Source organism: Pituophis catenifer, unplaced genomic scaffold (assembly GCF_029215685.1).
Source record: "Pituophis catenifer annectens isolate HBS135680 unplaced genomic scaffold, rPitCat1.0.hap2 SCAF_2, whole genome shotgun sequence".
Classification (NCBI taxonomy): Eukaryota; Metazoa; Chordata; class Lepidosauria; order Squamata; family Colubridae; genus Pituophis; species Pituophis catenifer.
The window spans coordinates 123,456,623-123,478,709 of NW_027256882.1; the positions used below are offsets into that span (position 1 = coordinate 123,456,623).

Here is a 22,087-nt window from a genome sequence, read left to right on the forward strand (position 1 = left end):
TAGGTTTTAGGCAATGGTATTCTTTCTACCCTCCTCAAAAGTCTTCAAGGCATTATTATTAATAATCAGATATAAAATATTGCTCCCTTTTTGAGCCAAACATAAAAAAAAACCATTTTTTCCACTATTGTTAAATATGAATTATTCTAGAAAATCAACTCAAATAGAATCTTTATTATCGTCAAAGACCAGCATAATCCAGAGAATCAATTGATTATGAGAACAAGGGTCAAACTTAAAATCCTCTTCTCACAAACAGCCAAATATGTTTTGCTGCCTTTAATGTTTGGAAGATAATGACATTCTAAATAAAATTGAACCATGTTTTCAAAGGATAGTCAGTAGAAGCTCTGGAAAGATGATGGTGGCATGATGGCAAAAGATTCATAGGAAGAAGATCTGAGATCCACTTAACATCTTCAGATAAAAGATTAGATAGCAAGTGATGAGAGAATGTACTGAAATATTTGAGTATTGGTATTAGGCACAGTTAGTGATGATCTGGACTAATAGTTCCTATTCTTTCTTTTATGCAAACTGAGCATCATCCTCAAACACTTTTCAGGTCACTAAACGTGGCACTTGCACACTCCATAGGACATATGGTATCTACAGCCACACTGGAATATATGATTCCCTCAAGCAGTATCTAGATTAAAAGAAATATATTAAAAAAGTAAAAGGGAATACCAGGTAGTGCTATTTCTACCTTTCCAATTAGTGCTGAGACAAGTACAAAGCACATGTCTTTTGATTATGGTTTCTTTATATTTAGGAAAATTTAGGACTCTTTGAAGCAGATTCATCTTCTGATGTATGGAAAGCTTATTTGGAGTATATAGATGAGATCATTCTGGATGGATTCTTTAATGTCATTGAATGTTCACTTAAATACCTTTTGGAAAATACAGGTGAACTTTTCCTTCTGGACCAGACCCCTTTCTCATTTATTTTGGGGGTGGTTATTTCATTATTGTTGTTTCTATCATGAACATAAGGGAGGCGGAGAAAATATTGGAACTTCATGTTCTAATCCAGATGCCGTGTGCAGAATTAGGATTACAAGAGATCTGGGCTGTGAAAACAAGATTTATCCCCTTTGTAGCTGGATTTATTTTGCTGTGATCAGAAATAAGGGTTTAAAGTCGAAGGTATGATTTTTTTCACAAAATTATGCTGATGTCTATGTCTATTCATTTAATGCAGTGTAGAGGACATAGAGAAATGGCCTTGAAGAATAGGAGCAAAAGATGCTACCAAAGCAATGGTCAGATAAGCAGGTCTTCAGCCTGGGCCAAGAAACTAGCTTGAAAAGCATCTCAGACAAGCCTCATTCTAGTTTCCATGAAGATAAAGTGAAAGAGGAGGAACGTTCAGACTTCTGTTACTATAGCTGTTACAATAAAAGTAGTCCTGACTTAACACGTCCTTGTGGACCATAGACTGGTTGCCCTTGTACTGCTGACATGCTACTTGCTTCATCTGTGTTAGGCTGCAGTTCCTAGACTTTATAGTCAGCATGGCCTTTGATTGTACTGGCTGAGAACTCTAGAAATAGTAATCCAAGATATCTGAAGCATGCCAAACTGTGGAAAGTGATAAGTAGTGTTTCCCTGCAGAGGTGGGAAGGAACTGTCAGGAGGCCAATTATATCTGCCTTCTTATCCTACAGATTCCAAGGCAGGCCATGCTCCACTTTTCAAAGTGCAACTGGAGTTATCTGTCCCTGAGATGATATTTTGTCCTTCTTTGGATGCTGGTGCCAGCGATGGCTTCTATGATATCATTGAAGGGCTTGTCAATAAGATCTACCGGGTCTCTTCCCTGGTATCAAGGCTTGCAGATCACTGCACATTTCCTCATTATCAGGTTTGATTCTTGGTGGCCAAAATCCCATATTACATGTGAATCCATGCCACTAGACTCTTCTGTCTAGTTCAGGGTTGTATTTCTGTCTCCTGACAGGCTGACATGGAGGAGATGTTTGACCTTGCTGACATGCGCCAAAGGTTAATGGAGCGTGTCCAGAAGATGATATCAGCTTGTTGTGACTATCGCAATTCCTTTGACCACTATTCCTATCTCTATGTGGATGACAGAAAGGAATTCTTACGTCAGTTCCTCTTATATGGCCACGTTCTCACTGCAGAGGAGATAGAAGTCCATGCGGAGGAAGGAGTCCCAGAGTCCCCTCCAACACTTCAGCAGTTCAGAGAGCAAATAGATTCTTATGAAAGGGTCTATGAAGAAGTGAGTCACCTGGAACCAGTCTGCGTACTTGACAGCTGGATGAAAGTGGATGCCCGTTCCTTCAAAGCATCTCTTCTGGGTGTAATTAAAAAATGGAGTTTCATGTTCAAGCAGCATCTCATTGATCACGTGACCCATAGGTACCACTACTTTTCTTGCTCCTCTTGGGTCTCTTGGGTTAAGTAGCAAATGTGGTTAAAAAAGGAATGGATAAACATCTAGACCCAAAGCTTCTTTTTTGTGGCACTTCAGTGTACATCAATACAATTTTTAAATTGTGGTTTCCCTCTTTTTTTCAGTCAGGAGACAAGTAGGTCCAATAGATGTAAATTGTACAAAAGAATGGTGGCGTTTTTGAAAAAGTCCAAGAATTCCCTCAATATCTTCTCTCATTGTAACACCATGTTACAAAGTTTTCTCTCATTGTAACACCATGTGCTTGTTCATGTGTATGTTACAAAACTTGACCCAGGAGAGATCAATTTGATGTTCTGTGAATCACTGTGTTTTTCTTCTTTAGGATTCTGTTGAACGTCATATTTCCTGAACTTGATTTAAAATTACCATAGGTGTGATGCTCTCAATCAGACTTTTAAAACTCATGGCCATTTTTTATTTGCATGTCTATTTTTTAAAATGTCCTTGAATTCCTTCAAACCAGCTCTTCTATTCCCACATGGAATGACCTGGGCTTATTTGTTTGACTTTGAGTCAGTTTCAGAGACCTTACTTCAGTGATCTTTTAAGTGAGCATTGTACATATAGCAAATGCCTATTTGCTGGAGTGATTTCTACTTGGGGAGAATTAAAATTAACGTATGATTGGAACAATTAGTACAATTAATACCCACACTAACAAATAATGAGAAGAATTAGTTCAGGCAATTACAATTACTACAATTCCAAAGATATATACATGAGAAAAAAGAAACTACGGGGGAAACAATTATACATTTTCCAAAGGGGGAAAACTGTTTAATTAGCATGACCAATGCCTAATACATGGACAGCATGCTGATTCTAAATATTCTAAATATTAAAAGGTTTTAATTTTAACAAAAATAAAGAAGGGAATATAACATGTACTAATTATGGGTTGGAAGATTTTATTAAGGAAACATCAGAGACTGGATGATTGTGCAGGCTATGGAATGTTTTATTAGTGGTAAAATTGAAAAGTTAAATAGAAAAGTAGAGCAGTATCAGTTGATCATTACGTTTCCCAAAGAAGACAGTATAAAAGAATTTATTCCCAAATTGCTGTAAACAGAGGACAGGAACAGTAGACTGGAACTGATGCATACAAACTACCTTTAGATCAAGATAGGGAAATTCCAATCTTTGGGATTGATTAGCTACTGTTTGTCACAGCTTTGCAGGCCCTTCACCTCCAGAATCACAGTAATTGTGATTCTGGAGGTGCATAGTAACACTTCACTTCTGTTAAGTGCTACTATGCACTTAACAGAATCTCATATTTTCTAAACTATGCCAGCTGGAGCACTTCCTAAAGTTAGGTCTGATTATGGAAATTGTAATCTTACTCTGTAATCTAATGATCTGGGGAGAATTAGCTTGATGGATTCTTTACTAGTTTTTTCCTTTTTTTTTCTTTCTTGTAATTGCCTCATCCTATGCATAATTTCATGATCTGAAGGGATAAGCAATGTCACCATTAAATGTCTTCAATGCTGGTTTAAAGTCCCTTCTATTTTTGTGTACTCCCATGGTTATGCTTTAAATGTCATGACTAATTGTTCCAGCAAAACAATAATCAAATGACAGTGACTGAATCCTTGTTGAAAGGATTACAGTACAGCAATCTCTGTGAGGACTTGTGGGATATAGCTGGAAATATCATGCCTTAATTGTAGTTTATTCTTGGAGAAAGTGAGGGACACTAATTATATTTCCAAGTTATGAGCATAGAATCATGAAAAAAATAAAATATGAAATGAAAATGCCTGATTATTCCCAAGAGAAGATCATGTCATAGTTTTTCAAGTAATGAGAAACTTCAGTTCTGTAGACTTAGTAGCATTTTGTCCTACTTATATTAACATTGAATACATATATCCAACATGTTTTGGATTTCAACTTTCTTCAAGAGTGGAGAAGAATGAGCCCAAGGAATATTGCAAGCAATTATCCATTTCTTTTAGGGGAAAAAAAATATAAACATATCAAATAAATTTTCTAAAAATGGGATCTTTTTTCCTGAGTAGAGGGGATTCATTTTGTCAAATCAATTATTTACACTGTTTCTTCAGTGCAAAAAAAGAGAAGAAGATCAAGCTGCTATTCTTTAGAATGGGGAAAGAGCCATATAGTCCTTTTTTGTCCATGTGCTTTAAAAAGAGAACTATTTGCTGCTGTGGCTTTCCAGCAGTGGGCATTTCATGATGTATTACCTCTGAATTGGAGGCTGGGACTCAGTGGTGGGTTCGGGTGAACCGGTAGCAGTGGCAGTGGGAGGCTCCGCCTACCCGCCTGGACGTCATCAAATACGCTCTGCATATGTGCAGAAGTGGCGCATGCACGAGCGAAGCGTGCGCACACGAGCAAACCAGTAGCAAAGGTAAGTGAAGTCCACTGCTGAGACTCCACCTCTCTAGCCTGGCTAAGGGCTGTTGAGCTGCTAACCAAAAAAAAAAAAAAAAAAGGATACAGCTTTTAAAGTTATGTTTAGATAGCATAACGGAGAGCCAGAGACCATTGTTTAACAGTTATCATTAGAAAACTAGTTCTCACATACCTTACTAAAAGGGTATATCAAGTCTCCTGGATCCACCTCTCCATTACAAATGGAGTTTGAATTCAGATTTATTTCAGGGCCAATCCATACTTAGGACTAGCCTATTGGCTGATAGACAGTCTGCTGTTGGCGAGGGCATAAGTTTCTCAAAAGATTCATGGACATGCCTAGTATCTATGACGCCAGTCTATATATTTTATAATCCTGCCTTTCTACTTTACCAGGAAAGATATCAATTAAAATAAATAATGTATTTTTTCCCCTTCCACTCAATTGTGTCCAATTCTCAGAGACTGCCTGGACAAGTCCCTGCAGTTTCCTTAGCAAGATTTTGGAGAAGTGGCTTGCCACCGCCTCCTTCCTAGGGCTGAGAGGAAGTGACTGGTCCAAGGTCACCCAGCTGGCTTTGTGCCTGGACTAATATTTACACTCCCCCAGTTTCTAGTTTGATGACTTAGCTACTACACCAAGATAAACATTACTTAATAATGAAGAGCCTTGCAAAACAGGTACACCTTATCTGCTCTTACTAGGTACAAATTCTGGGGGAATGTGTCCAATAGTTTGAGATTTGGACAAGAGAAGGTCCTTTTCTAAAGGTTAGAAAATCCACTTTTTCAAGCAGAGGCATTTTCAAAAGGGCCAGATCTTAACAGCTGAAAGATTCATAATAGGAGAGAGAGAGAGAGAGATTCCCTTAGATATGCAAATCCTAAATGGTTTAGTGTTTACAAAGTCTAGTAGCAAGAATTTAAGTTAACATTTCAGGAACTCTCAGAGGGAAAACTCCTCTGGAGTCACTGTTCAGGATCAGTCCAGGAAGTGGATGCAGTGCTGGGCAAAATGGTTTCTGCTGAGTCAGAATCACTGCCCTGGCCCAAGGAATAGGGATGGCAGCAATCTCTCTAGAACAGAGCTGTCAAATTTGCAGCCTGCGGGCCGGAGGCGTCATGTGCTGGGCACGCCCAGTTTAGCGAAGGGAAAAAAAAGTTGTGATACGTCATGTGATGATGCCATGATGACGCGAGTTTGACACCCTTGCTCTAGAACTTTAAACCATATACAAGTAGGTAACAAGAGAGTAATTTGGACTTCTCCCAGTCCCTTGGGCAGGTAATCCTGGGCAAATGTTGTGTTGCAATATTTTCAGGATCAGACTCAATAATGATAATAAGAGTTAGAGGTTTAAATATATTTCTCTTTAATTATAACAGGCATTCTATATTCACTGAATATTCACAGATAGAAGCAAGGAAAATGGTGAAGGTGGCTCCTTATATATACAAGGGGTGGAGCCAAGAATGGGAGTGGTGAATTATGAATACATTAGGAACCAAAGAATAAGTTAACCCCCGATGTCCCATATATACATTATTTACACATTAGGGAATAAGGCATTTACATCTCACAAATCCCCCTCTAAATGCCGGTTCGCTATACAACACCAATTACATTCAGATTCAGGACAATATAAGACATATAATTTTGATGTTAAATATTTGTGCTGTTTAGAAGGTAAAGGCTTCGTCAATATGTCAGCTAATTGTTCAGAGGTATCACAATGCACCGCTTTGATAAATCCATCTTGAGACAATTGTCTCACATGCTTAAATTTTATATCTATATGCCTGGACCTTTGTCCAATGGCATCGGATCTGGATATTTCAATGGCTGCTTTATTATCTTCATGCATAACAAAAGGCAAAGCAGGTTTTTTCCAAACATCTGAAATCAAATCATTAAACCATACAAGGTTATTTGCAGCTTTGGACAAACAAACATATTCCGCTTCTGTGGTCGAAGTGGCTACCAGTTCTTGTTTACCAGTGTACCAGTAAACTGGACAGTCATTTAATAGAAAAATATAACCAGAAGTGCTCTTTCTGCATGATATATCTCCAGCCCAATCCGCATCTGCGTAACATGTAAGTTTTGGTTCTTTACCATTACTAGGTTCTAATACTAAGCAAAAGTCTAATGTACTTTTCAGATATCTTAGAATTCTTTTGACTGCTTCCCAATGATACATTGTTGGTTTGCTAACATATCTTGACAATAAGTTGAGTGGTAATGCAATATCTGGCCTGGTCCAATTAGATATATAAAGAAGTGAACCTATGACTGATCTATAAAATGTATTATCCTTGAATTCAGGGGAAGATTCATCAGTGTTTCTAAGGAAATCAGTTTGCATAGGAGTGTCACAGGGTTTGGCATTGTTTAAATTGCATTTGTTCAGAAGTTCAATGATTTTATCTTTCTGAGTAAGTTTGAATCCCCTTCTAGTTTTGTTAATTTGTACACCAAGGTATTTGTTTACTTTACCTAGAGATTTCAACGAGAAATGTTCGTTTAGCTTATTTACAAAGGTTTCTCTTCTCTCCTTGTGTTTTCCTATATATAAAATATCATCTACATAAATTAATACAAATTCAATATGATCATCACTCTTTTTTACAAAGAAACAGTTATCAGCAGTGGTAGCGTTGAAATCCATGGTCTTAAGTACTTTTACCAAGCAATCGTACCATCTTTTGCCAGATTGCTTTAATCCGTATAGACTCTTGTTCAATAGCCAAATTTCATTCTTATTAGTGTATTGACTGTGTGGTGCTCTTACATATATTTCCTTATCTAGTTTTGCGTGTAAATACGCAGTCTGTATGTCATATTGAAATACATCAAGATTGAGTGCAGATGCCACTACTAGAGCTGTTTTAACACTCTCTGTTCTCACTGTGGGGGAGTATGTGTCAGTGTAGTCCTCCGGATATTTTTGTGCATAACCTTGTGCAACCAATCTAGCTTTGTATAGAGTATTGCCTCCTTCTAGATTCTTAATTTTATAAATCCACCTGGTACCTATAATCGTTTTATCTTTAGGTGCAATCGCAGGTGTAAACACATTTAATCCTTGCAAACTTTCCATCTCTTTTTTCATAGCTAGTTCCCATTTTTCCTTTTCTTCACGAGGGAGTTTTAATACTTCCTCATATGTATTAGGTGTCATTTGTTCACCATCCATATGCATTATGTAATCTCTGTATTTATTTGGTACTTGATTTCTATTGTTTCTAATAGCTCTTTCGGGTTTGCTATGGTTATCATGCAAATATCTTGCTTCCTTTTTTGTTAATGTGTCTGTCTTTATTTTGTGCTGACTATTTGTCCAAGTTTTGGTTTTGTTTTTATTTTTGTTGATATTTTGATTTTCTATTGTCCCTTCCTCACAAGATTTTGTATCTTTGCATTTATTTGGAAATATTTCATTAAGATGTAATTTAGACCAATTGGCCTGTTCATGGAACACAGCTGTTCTGGAGACTATAAATTTGTTATTATTATCAATGAATCTGTACCCTTTGGTGCCAGTTTCATATCCCATAAATCTTAATCTTCTGGATACGTTTTCTCCCTTTCTTCTCAACTGCTTAGGTATGTGTACGTCTGCAGTGACTCCAAATATGTGCATGTGTGCTAATTTGGGTTTCCTATTATACATCACCTCATATGGTGTTTTATTCACAATACTGGACCAGGTTCTATTTTGAGTGTAATTTGAATAATGTAAGGCCTCTGACCAAAATTGTTTGCCTAAACCAGCATCCTCTAATGTGCACCTAATCATGGTTTGTAGTGTGGAATTCTTTCTCTCTGCAATCCCGTTTTGGAACGCAGAAAATGGACTAGACGTGAAATGTAGCATTCCTCTATCCTTTAACCATTGGGAGAATTCTTTAGACATGAATTCACATCCCCTATCTGTCATAATTTGTTTTATTCTGATATTATGTTGTGTTTCTATGCGTTTGTAGAATTCCTTAAATTTCTGAAAGGTTTCATCCTTGTGTTTTAATGTGTAAACAAAACCATAGCGACTGTAATCGTCTACTATTGTTAGGAAGTAACGTTTTCTATAAGTGATTGATGGAGTTAATGGACCAACTAGGTCCATATGTACTAAGTCAAAAATTTTGTTAGTTGATCTGTTGGATTTTTTTGGTCTGGGACTAGTTTTTAGTTTAGTGGATTTACATACTGAGCATTCCAAATAATTTTCACAATTTTTTATTTTGACACCTTCTGCGTGTTCAGTCATTTTTTGTACTACAGGAAAACTTGCATGTCCTAACTTCCTATGCAAGATGTGAGCACACTCATCATGAATTGGTTTACCTATTCTTGGTTTCTTCTCATTGTGTGTATTTGCGTGATCATGAGATATTTTACATTCATCATTGTCACTGTTACTAACATTTTCATCATCTGCCTCAATACAATCTTCCATATTTGAATCAATGTTATGTAACCATCTTTCTTTTGTTATTAGATAGGGTAGGCCTCCTTTAATCATCACAGTGCCTACATTTGTTTTGTCCTTCTCTAAAGTTGCTTTCCCCTTTGAGAAAACTATATTGATGTCAGAATCTCTGCTTAGTTTTATGGCACTTAGTATGTTATGAGGTATTTCTGGAATTAACAATACCCCCTCTATTTTTCCTAGGCCAGGCAAGGTCACATTTCCTCTGCCTAATACTTGAACCTTTTCTTGATTAGCTACCTTTATTACAAATTTATCTTCTGTAAATGAAGACAATATATTTTTGTTATTAGTGGTGTGGTTGGTTGCCCCAGAATCAATAAGCCAATTATTGTTCTCATTTTGTTGTGTTTTAGTGCTGTCTTGTTTATTTAGTCCATTCAGTGAACCAGATTTTCTCTCTTTTGAATTTTCTCTACCCCCTCTACTATCTCTGTAATTTGGTGGGCTTCTATATTTATGTCTATCTGTGGAAGACTGTCTATAATTGTATTTGCTCCTATACTCTGACCTATGTCTCTCCTTTGAGATTTTGGGACAGTCTCTTCTATTGTGTTCCCTGGACCCACAATTATGGCATTTAAAAGCTTCATTGTATTTTTCCTGGAAAGCTACCTTCCTAAAAGATTTGTGTTCTGTGTGATTGCTGGAACGATTTTTTCTTGAACTGTCTTCTGCTATCAATTTGTTAGATAGACTTTCTATGGATAAATATCCTAGATTGATGGTGTCTAAGTGTGACATAAAACTATCCCATGATGAATCAAGTGAATTGATAATAACACTTTTCATTGTTTGATCTGAAATCACTTCCCCCCTCAAATGCAGCTCAGCTCTTATTTTGTTTAGAGATATCAAATGCTCACTTATGGAAACCCCTGGTTTTACTCTGGAAGAAAAGAAATCCTTAGACATTCTTGTAGTGGTAGCTACACTATCGCTGTGAAACAGATTAAACATGCATTGAATTATTTCTGAAACAGTTAGGTTTGGTTTGATGCTATGATACATTGCAGGAGACACGCTAGATATTATTAAGAAAAATGCTCTATGATGTAAACAATCTATTTTTAAAGTCCAAGGTCTTCTTGGAGGACTAGTGATAAAGAATAGTAAATTTTCTTTCATAAAGACAACCTGGAGCTGTTGATACCATTCTTGCAAATTAATGCCATCAACTCTAAGTTTTGGGAAGTCACTGGGTAAGTTTCCCACATTATTTTGTCCATTACTTACAACCTGAGGTAGTCCGTGGTCTCGCAAGTGCAGGAAATTGCAAAACGGCATGGGGATGCTCGCAACGAGTCTGCGCGGTTCTCTGGCCAGTTCAAGTCTTTCCGGACCGTCTACGTAGTTTCGCACATGCGCGTTGCTCATTTCTTCTTTGGCGTCGTCGTGGAAGGTTCTCTCCATTGCAGCTCGCTCGCTCCGCTCCTCTTCAGACGAGTCGGTTTCTGGCTCGGTTTTAGGAGTTTTGATGGCGGCGACTGCTCTTTTCTTTCTTTTGTGTGCGTTGGTACTTGATCCGGTCTGCGGTGTAGGGCGGAATCGACATGGCTCTCTGGGCTCGGGCGTCGTCGCTCTCGAAGTCAGGATGGGAGCGTGCAGGTCTTGAGGTATCGGCTTGTTCTCTAGCTTCTTCGTTGTCGCTTTGGAAATTTTTAATTTTGGCCCAAATGCAGCAAAAAGCGTCTTCATTGCTGACTTTACTTGGGATTTCGTTAAGTCGTCTTCGCTTTCTGATTCTGGTTCTTCTGAAGAGTTTGAATCTTCCTTTTCGCTTTCGTTGTCTGATAACGTTTTTCGCGCCAGAAATTTTGAACTGAGCATTTTGATTGGCTCTGCTTCGCTCACTTTGGAGGCTTGTTGGAACCAAGATGGCTGCCATTCAAAATTTCGCGCGGGATCACATCTTTTCTTTTTCATAACGACTTTCTCTGTAGTCATATCACTCACAGTTTTTTGGTCTTTGGGTTTCTCTTTAGCAATGTTTTTCTCTCTCGCTGCTCCGCTGTTTTTCAGCATTTCTTGGAGATTCGCGATGAGGCTTTCATCATTCTTCTGGCTTTTTAATAGTTTTAATATCTCTGACCTGAGTTCGTTACTTTCTATTTCGATTTCCTCCTGGTCATTATTTTCATTTATTAGTTCTTCTTCTTCAGTGGTGTATTCTTCGGATTCTCTCGAAATCGCGTTTGTGGATTCGTTGATTATTTCTTGTTCAGTTTCTATTTCTTTGCTGTAGGCCCTGGTGTTGGGCCTATCTTTCTTAGACATCTTTAAGTATTTATTGAGTCAATTAACCATCCTCTGCTACCAGCTTGTTGCAATATTTTCAGGATCAGACTCAATAATGATAATAAGAGTTAGAGGTTTAAATATATTTCTCTTTAATTATAACAGGCATTCTATATTCACTGAATATTCACAGATAGAAGCAAGGAAAATGGTGAAGGTGGCTCCTTATATATACAAGGGGTGGAGCCAAGAATGGGAGTGGTGAATTATGAATACATTAGGAACCAAAGAATAAGTTAACCCCCGATGTCCCATATATACATTATTTACACATTAGGGAATAAGGCATTTACATCTCACATGTTGCTACAAGCAATGGCTACTAAAATATACCTTATTTACCTACCCTTGTTGAAAGCAGTCTGGAATCCAATAATTCGACACTTTTTTCAATTACTCTAAGACCAAGGACTGCACCCATTTCTTTCTCCATATTTTCCCTATGGTTGTGATGAAAAACAGAAAAAGTTTCAATTTCAAAAAAGAGAAAAGATGCTGTGGGCAACCTGCCTTCCCTATTTGTCCTAGCCCTTATTAGCCAAATGGGCTTTGGAAATTGACAACTCATTTGTCATGCACAGTCTCTCTCCCCACCCCCCATCACTCCAGGATTTAAGATTGCATTGCTGCCTTTTTCTTTTGTTCAGGTGATTTGCTGAGTAGGAACCCTTACAATTTGGCAGCCAGGTTGCATCTTCTTCTTCTTCTTTTTTTTTTGCTAAGGTAAACATTTTCTCCAGTTATTTGCTTGAAGGATGATAGATTTTGTTATCACATTTATTGTTCTCGACATATTGTTTTTTTCTGTGATTGTTTCCTCTGCTCTGCCTTTAGTTTGTCTGACCTTGAGGAGTTTGCAAAGATTGCTGAGAAAGGTTTGAACAAAAAGTTGGAGAAAGGAGATTATGAAGGTTTGGTGGAAGTTATGGGTCAACTGATGGCTGTTAAAGATAGACAATCCAACACTGATGAGATGTTTGAGCCCTTGAAACAAACTATTGAATTATTGAAGAATTATGAGCAAGAATTGCCTGGAGATGTCTATAGGCAACTGGAGGTGGGTGAAATCCTAGATGCAAATAAGTGAATGTAGTAAAAACTCACTGACTGATTTAAGGGCATTATTCTCTTCTAGAGAAGGGTCATGGAGTCCTTGACCCTAAAAGCAGTAATGGAGCTAAGAAGGTATAATCAATGTCAGGATGAGAGATGTCAGAGTACACTGTAAATCACTCTGAATTTTCTAAAGAAAGAGTGGAGTAGATATCTCAATCTGTGTGATATGCAGTGGTGAAATCCAATTTTTTTTTACTACTGGTTCTGTGGGTGTGGCTTGGTGGGTGTGGTGTGGCTTGGTGGCCGTGGCTTGGTAGGTGTGGCAGGGGAAGGATACTGCAAAATCCCCATTCCCTCCCCACTCCTGGGGGAAGGATGTTGCAAAATCTACATTCCCACCCCACTCTGGCCAGCCAGAAGTGGTATTTGCCGGTTCTCTGCACTGCTCAAAATTTCCGCTACCGGTTCTCCAGAACCTGTCAGAACCTGCTGGATTTCACCCTGGTGATATGCATATATTTGCATACCTCATAATGATAAAACAGCCTATCCCAAACAAGTCCTCCCAAACTGAGTTAGGACTGGTGCTTTAAATTCTTAGTAAACACTGTCAATGGATGCTGCAGTCCATTATATGCATTACATATAATTTCTATTGAATTGAGAAAAAAATCTAGAATTGGGCTACACATCCAGATTTTCAGCCCCTTAACTGCTTTTCTTCTGCTGAAATGGCAGCTCAAAAGTTAATTTTTGTTGACATAATTATTTAAAAACATGCCACATTTGTTCTATTTAAAGACCTCTTCTTTGCTTATTACTAATCTAATAACATGCATTAAGATCATGATAAAGAAGTATGAATTGTAGGATAAAGAGGAAGACAGTGAGGGGCACTGAACCATGAACAATTATTCCCTGCTTCTTAATGGGATGCAAGATGTAGATTTCCCCTAATTAAAAAAAAGCAAGGGAAACAATATTTATTGAGGAAAACATATAACTAGCAAAGTACCTAATCAGCATGGTTCCTCTGTTAGAAACAAAATATCTTATTCATTTTTTTAGTGACCAGCATAATTTTATTTATTTATTTTTTGCTTCCAGGAACTGCCAGAAAAATGGAACAATGTGAAGAAGTTGGCCATAAATATGAAACAGCAGGTGGCTCCCTTGCAGGCAAATGAAGTGGCCATACTTCGCAGGAAGTGTGCTGTGTTTGATGTGGAGCAGAATAAATTCAGAGAAAAATTTCACCAAGAGGCGCCTTTCAGGTGAGGGCAAATCACTGCTGTGAAGCAATGAAAGTCTTGTGGGTTTACCGAAGGTAGCATATATTTATCTGGTGATAAGATAAAAAGATCAAATCATCTGTATAATGGGGAGGCTCATTTATCTGGCTTGTTCTTTGCACTGGAATCAGTATCCTGTTACAGCAATTCTTGTGTTCTCAATGCCAAATAGCGAGAGAAGGTTTAAACAGTTACCTTTTAAAAGCATCTTTCCATATCTATCATTGAAAGATAGGTATGTGGCGTCTTTTTGCTCCTGGCATGGGTATTGCAGATATCTTACCTTTTATTTGCCATTAAGCTATGCTTGCAGTTCTGATGCACTGGTCTTGGCCTTTTCCTTGCCTGGTGTGAAATACTTAAATGATGTTGTCACCTCAGCTTGACCCAACTCTCTCCTGAAATTTCCTGGTCAGTTAATTGCTAAAAAGCTACTCTTCTGGACTTTGTCCTCTGGGTTTTGCTGCACAGTTAATCTTACTTCAGGATGCAGAATTCTGAAAGAGATTCCAGCCTGTAATTTTTATAGACAGCTTTCTGGGATTGAAATTTAATATGTTTTGTTGCCTGTTGTCTTTTATTAGTACCCCTCCCCCAGGTGCAAAGTTTATGGTTCCAAAATTGTTTTGAATCAACATTCAGGAAAGATAGGAGCAGGTGCAACAAATCAAAAGAAAGTGTGAGGTGGAAGGCAAATGACAGTTGTTTATATTTCTTCCCTATGCAGTTGGACATACCATATTCTTTAATTTCCACTTGTTCCAATTTTACACACTAGTCATTAACGTTTAGCATTTAATTGCATTTGTAAGAGAAAAAAGTACACAAAACTGAGTTAAAACTTGCTTCCTAGATTTGATGCAACAAACCCTTATGAAATGCTAGATGCATCCCATGCAGAGCTACAGCAAATGGAACATACCATGACCTCAATTTATAAATCAGGAGATTTATTTGAAGTCAATGTTCCGGACTACAAGCAGCTCAAGCAGTGCCGAAAGGAAATGTGCATTCTTAAAGAACTCTGGGATATGATCTCCATGGTGCTCTCTAGCATGAATGAATGGGAAGCTACCAAATGGATTGATATTAATGTTGAAAATATGGAACTGGAATGCAAAAAGTTTGCCAAAAGCATCCGGAATTTGGATAAAGAAATGAGAGCTTGGGATGCTTTCTCAGGGTTGGACAACAAGGTGAAAAACATCTTGACCTCCTTGAGGGCAGTGTCAGAACTGCAAAATCCTGCCATCCGGGAGAGGCATTGGAATCAATTGATGCAAGCCACAGGCGTGTACTTCACAATGGATGCAGACTCCACCTTGGCAGACCTGCTCAAACTCAACTTGCATAATTTTGAAGATGAAGTTCGGAGCATCGTTGACAAAGCCATGAAAGAAATGAGCATGGAGAAAGTTGTGAAAGAACTGAAAACAACCTGGGCTAGCATGGAGTTTCAGTATGAACCTCATCCACGCACAACTGTCCCGTTATTGAAATCTGATGAAGAGCTCATTGAGACACTTGAAGACAACCAGGTGCAGTTGCAAAACTTAATGACATCCAAATACATTGCTTTTTTCTTAGAGGAAGTGTCTTCCTGGCAGAGGAAGCTGTCTACGGCAGACTCGGTCATTTCCATCTGGTTTGAAGTTCAACGGAGCTGGTCTCACCTAGAAAGCATATTCATTGGGTCAGAAGATATCCGGTCGCAACTTCCTGAGGTAAAAATCATCATTCCCTTTATATGGGAAATACTACATAACTGTCAGAGAACAATTATTAGAAATCTTGGAATTGTAGTGCTAATAAATCTGTGCAGCTCCAAACAGAGGAAAGCAATTCAATCCCCAGGATTACAATTCTTTAGGGGAAACGGTGACAGTGAAAGCAATGTGAGTGATTTTAAATACTTAATGTAGACAGCTCTGCTGGATAAGGTGGCATAAGTAAAGGATGCAAATATACCGTGATAAAAAGTTGCTTGAGCTCTTGCAAAGGATAAAATGGCTGATGCACAGACTTTGCTAAATAAATGGTTATTGCTTATCTTGTAATTTCCAGACTAGAATTTATGGTGTTTTCTGTAGCTATAAGTCTGAGGTGGCTGGGTTATGTTTGGAGGGGAATTCCTCATCTTGATTTGCATCCTGTTGCATATTTGGGATAAGGCACTGCTCAAAAGATTTGAATGTGTAATAATAAAAAACACCTTTGAGAGAGAGGTGCAAGAAATGGGTAAGATTCATGTCTCCTCATTTATAGGATTCCAAACGTTTTGAGGGAATTGATGTTGACTTTAAAGAACTGGCTTATGATGCTGAGAAAACCCCAAATGTAATAGAGGCAACTAAGAAGCCACAGCTGTATGAGCAACTAGAAAATATTCAAAACAGGTGCGTTAAGATACACATACCTGAATTGTGTGCTTCCCTATTAGTAGGTAGGTAAAGATGGCCCTACTTAGAGTTTCCTTTTCTGGGATGAATGATTAAATCTGGCTTTAAGATAACTTTTCAGTCAGCTGAACTGTTCTTTTTATAATATGCAGAATTAATTATGTTCTTCCATTGCAAACAGGGGTGGATGCCCTGTGGCTGTGGGCTCTGGAATGCCCCGAATGAGTAGGCCAGAGCCTCTCCTAAGATTCCAACATTTTGTAAAGGGCAATATTTGTTTGTCTATTAGATTTAAAATCCCACCTTTTTCTGTAGGACCTCAAGGCAGTGATCCCTCCACCTATTTTTCCCACAACAATCCTGTGTGGGAGATTGGGCTAAGGGAGAGTGACAGGCCCAGTGTCACTTAGTCAGTATCTGTGACTGGGGATGGATTGGAACCTGGGTCTCCCAGCTCTTAGTCCAACATCATTATTATCTCTGCTTTATTATTATTCTCTGAACACAAAGAATAATCCCTTTTAATTAATTAATTTTCAATTTAAGGCATAATAGATAGTCCTCACAATTATGACCATAATGGAGTCTGCCCATCATGTAACTCATGCTGGTCATAAAAAGGGTTGGTCTTGTGACAAAGTTGAGTTTATAACCATTTTAGTGCTGGTCGTTAAGCAAATCACGGTTGTTAAGCCAAACAATAGTGCACTATAGGTATGGTTTTGTTAAAAACCATTTTTTTTCTTAAAAATGCCCCTTTTTGGCAAAACCAGCTTAAAATGTGGTCATGAGACTGCACTTCGGTTGCTCAGCAAATGGGCCACATTTATGGCCATTTGCAGCATCATATGATCTTGATGGTGTGTGTGTGTGTGTGTGTGTGTGTGTGTGTGTGTGTGTGTGTGTGTGTGCTCTGTCTTCAAATTCATAAGTACCCCCCAGTTAGGTTTGTCAGAACTTCAAATGATTGCTAAGTGACCAATTGTAAGTCAAGGAGCACCTGTAGTTCTTGTCTTGGCTTCCTTTTGCTTTGACTTTTGCACGTACTTCTCCCAATGCAGACAAACCATTCAAAAGTAGTTCTTGATTTGGAAAAAATAACGGAACCTTGTTTTTAAAAATGAATGTTTTATCACATACACTATGCAATGTAAGTGCATAAAACATTATTTCAATAAAGGTGAATGTATTAAAATAAACATTCCTAGGAAGGAATATACAGCCTAGGAAGAGGGCGCTATTGGATAATCATGTATCAGCATGTCTAGTTTACTTAGACTGCTATATTTGCCTTTTATTCCATATAGTTATGCTCTTTTATGTTTGATTTTGTCAGATTGTCCTTGTGTGAAAAAGCTTTGGCTGAATATTTAGACACCAAACGATTGGCCTTTCCTAGGTTTTACTTTATTTCCTCTGCTGATTTACTCGATATTCTTTCAAATGGCACCAATCCACAGCTGGTAAGTCACTTCCATTTTTGTTCCGTTATAAACATGGCATTTTGGGAAATATGCTAGATTCAATTCTTTAACACTGGCTGTAAGAAGAGCCTGTTCTTTCATTTCTGCGACATTGTCCATAAAACAATCTTCCCTTTCAAGACATGTTGGATCTTTGAATCCCCACTAGATGGCAGCCTGTACATCTAGTACTTTTCTTTTCCTAAAACTCCATTAAGTCAACATTGGTTTGTACAGGAGAGAGCAAAGAGGTGAAAAGTTTCCCTGTACAAACCATTGCAGATGAAGAATAGGTATGCCAAGTAAATTGCAGAATACCACATTTTGCTGTATATTTTGTACAATACTTTTCCAGTTGGCAATAGAATTGAATTGAAGACATTTATTCAAGCATTCATACCCACCGATGTCAGAAGTGCTTACATAGTGGTACCCAAAAGACAATAGCTTTTAATATCAGGCAACTGTTGTCTTTTGGATCTAATTATTTTTGCATATATAAAAGTAAAGGAGAGAAGAAGGAAGGTAGGATGGTCTTCAGTTGTGCCTTGGATTCACCAGAGCCTTTTCATCTGATCCAGGCTTAAGTGCATCAGAAGAAGAGAGAAACTCAGTGAAGAATAATGCCTTAAAAAGTTCTCTGGTAGAAGCTGGAACATTTTGAATTCTGTCTTTTATTCTTATTTAAAGAAATGTGTTGTAAAATCAAAATGAATATTATCTATGGCGAAATATGGATAAATGTATTGCTTTTCCATTGTTGTCTTGGAGTGTTGTCTACTGATTCTAGGAGAGGATTAACTGTTCAATGATTTCATCTTAGTGGCCCATATATTAAACTAGCAAAGCTTTAAGTGCAATTCAAAGATTTAGTTGATGGCAGGTAACAATGTTTAAACCCAATTTATCATATAGAGGGAGAGATGCTTTCTACATAAATATATTTTAAGATTGCAGAATTCGTTTTATAAGCTGTTAAATACTAATTATAGTTGCTGGGCGTTCTTTAAAATTTAGATTTCTGAAAATGAAAATTAACTAAGAAAATGGGCTGTAAGTGTAAGTTGTGTTTCTCTTGGATTCAAAGTCTGACAAGAATAGTGTTAGTGAATACCAGCAGGAGATGGAAGGTGATATTTCTTTAAGTCCTCATTTGGGTCTAATGTAGTTAAGTTTAGTGTTCCTTGAAATATGAGCAACCTGTCCTAATTCATTTTGCAGGTTCAGCGCCATCTCTCAAAACTTTTTGATAACATGGCCAAAATGAAGTTTGATGTGGATTCTGAGCAAAACCCAACCAAGCTGGGTTTAGGGATGTACAGTAAAGAGGAAGAATATGTTGATTTTAGTGAGCCATGTGATTGCTGTGGGCAGGTAAGTAAGTGAGTGTCAAGAAACAAATTGCTTTTGGGAGAGAGCGAGAGAGCAGTAGGTTCCAGTAAGCTACCTATGACAACTATTCCTGCAGCCTGGAAAATAAAGAGAAAGAAAAGAAATGGTGCTGGGTCATCAGCATCCTTCTTTGTCATGTAGGGCAGCCTTTCCAATTTGCTATCTGAGTTGGTTGTAATGTGAAGGCAGTGGTGGGTTGCCCGCGGTTCAGACCGGTTCACAAGAACCGGTAGTAAAACGGATGGGAGGCTCTGCCCACTGACCCAGATGACATCATAGGTGATCTGCGCATGCTCAGAAGTTTCTGTGCATATGCAGAAGAGCGCGTGAGTGAAGCAAACTGGTAGTAAAGGTAAGTAGAACCCACCCCTGTGTGAAGGGCTGTGTTTTTATCGCTAGGGCTGTATTTTTCTTTCTCATTCATACTTTTATATATCAGATCTTTTAAGATGTAGATCTGTGCTGAGGCCAATATTTTATAAAACCACATTTGGAGATGGGGGAGGGGGCAAGTGGGGATAAAACAAAGTTTAAAATGCTTTAAATAAGTATTTGCTTAAAAAATGGCATTTCAAAGCAATGATCATATGGGCAACTTAAAATATCACACCACCAATGGTTACTTTATCTTTATCTATCTTTATCTATCAGCTTTATCTTTAATGGATCATGAACAACTTAGAGAAGTTCAGTTTCAATTCTTGAGTTGGAGTCAAAAAGCCACAGGAGGCTTCCTCACAGATTTTCACCTAGTGCACATATATGATGCTTAGAACAACATAGAATTATCCTTTCCATAAGATGTGGTGGAGTATGAACAATTATGACATTTTCTACAGGAAATGCTAATTAAGGAGAGGTGCCTGGAAATGGACACTAGACACCTCCAAAAGTTGATAACTACATTATAATACTATATGCAACAAGAGGTGATAATACCATATGCAACAAGAGGTGATATTAAATACAAGTTTCTGGGCCTTTTTTCTGGGAGAGCAACACAGAGTTGCAGTTTGTCAGCAGAAAAAAGGCCCAGAAACTTGTGAATGAGATTTCACAGAACCTAGGTCTGTAGAACAACTAAGTTTACGTAGGTAAAACCTGGCTAGAAAGAATATGCACATAAAAGCCTACGAAAAAGAAAAAAGATATATATATATATATATATATATATATATATATATATATATATATATATATATATATATATATATACATACACACACACACACACAGACACACATACATATATATATATATATATACATATATATATACATACATACATATATATATATATACATATATATATACATACATCATACATACATACATACATACGTACATACATACATACATATTTCTTTTTCTTTCTTTTTCGTAGGCTTTTATGTGCATATTCTTTCTAGCCAGGTTTTACCTACGTAAGCTACGATGTTATGCAGCCCTGGTTCTGTGAAATCTCATTCACAAGTTTCTGGGCTTTTTATTTCTTGCTAACCTACCTTTACAGGGAGGATACCTGAGAAGAGGGTTTGGCTCACTGATGAAGCCTTATAAGGCAGAAATAGCTATCTGAGTCTCCCAAAGGGCAGCACAGAGTTTGCTGTCTGTCAGCAAGAAACAAAAAGCCCAGAAACTTGTGAATGAGATTACACAGAACCAGGGCTGCATAACATCGTAGCTTACGGAGGTAAAACCTGGCTAGAAAGAATATGCATATATATATCTTCTTCTTAAGTTTTCACGAGTGTGCATATGCAAAAAATTAAAATCTCAGGTGTTTTCCCACATCATTATAAATAAGTTGGTTAAAATATTTAAAATCCTGGTTAAAATCCCAGTTTAAAATCTTCTAAAATTCCTTACAGAGCACTCTGCAAGGTCCTTTAAAACCTCAGCTAAAATCCTACCAGTGACTTTAAAAGTTTTTCTTAAAGCAACGTATATATATTTATGGCCAGTTTCAGGTGGTGCAACCCTCGGGATCTGTTCCAGATAGAGTGTCCAGCAACATTATTTGGTATTTCCAGAGAAGGACTCATTGTAGATGGCCACTGATGTACTTTTTCACTTTCTTCTCTAGGTGGAATGCTGGCTGAACTGTCTGTTGGACCGCATGCGGGCTACTGTAAGGCATGAGATGACAGAGGCTGTGGTGGCTTATGAGGAAAAGGCAAGGGAACAGTGGCTGTTTGACTATCCTGCCCAGGTATTGCTTTGCTTCTCCTCTGGGGAACAATATGTAGAATTATTTTTTTTTGAGCAAATGATATTTGCTCCAATTTTCCCCAAGCAAGTTACCTCCAGTCCTGATAAATAGGTTTGCTGGTTTTGGATTTCCCAGCCAGTTGCTTGCCATGGTGATTGAAAATGCCAGTTGCTGTAAGTCCAGTATATACAGAAGAGTGATGGAATAGACAGATACACTCTCTAATATGGAACATTTTTCATCTCTACTGCATATGGTCAGTCTATCAGTCATAGTTAAAAGCCACTTTAGCTTCTGTTTGCAGATGTTGAATCATTTTCCTCTAATTCTCAATGCCCCCCTCCCTTCCCCGGGACCACCACTGCTGAAAATTGGTGGCACGCTGGGTTGCAGAAAAAAGAAGACGACTGTAATATAAAATCTACAATTAATATTTCAGTGTTAAAATTCCTGAAATTCTTCCATCTATTCGTAAATTACTATCTTAGCCTAGTAGGTTTTCATGTCCCCATCAGAGCCTGACTTTGCAGGGGAAGACGAGCTGGAACTGGAGCCGACAGAGATTGAGGGGGCAGCTTCGTTGGCTTCAGAGGAAAATGGGGAAGGGCAGAGCCAGTCAGGCCAGGGCCTTTCAGGATTAGGACAGCTT

At 37.9% G+C, this 22,087-nt stretch overlaps 1 protein-coding gene across 1 annotated transcript in view; it reads left to right on the forward strand.

Annotated features, from left to right (window-relative positions):
- Window positions 1-22,087, forward strand: part of DNAH9 (dynein axonemal heavy chain 9) — a 233,111-nt gene that overhangs the window by 32,220 nt on the left and 178,804 nt on the right. Inside the window, exons 15-24 of the mRNA XM_070934466.1 lie at window positions 776-911; window positions 1,673-1,869; window positions 1,966-2,390; window positions 12,459-12,681; window positions 13,788-13,954; window positions 14,826-15,696; window positions 16,238-16,368; window positions 17,708-17,834; window positions 19,056-19,208; window positions 21,313-21,438. Of these exons, the coding sequence (XP_070790567.1) occupies window positions 776-911; window positions 1,673-1,869; window positions 1,966-2,390; window positions 12,459-12,681; window positions 13,788-13,954; window positions 14,826-15,696; window positions 16,238-16,368; window positions 17,708-17,834; window positions 19,056-19,208; window positions 21,313-21,438 (2,556 nt within the window). The remainder of the gene's footprint in view (window positions 1-775; window positions 912-1,672; window positions 1,870-1,965; window positions 2,391-12,458; window positions 12,682-13,787; window positions 13,955-14,825; window positions 15,697-16,237; window positions 16,369-17,707; window positions 17,835-19,055; window positions 19,209-21,312; window positions 21,439-22,087) is intronic.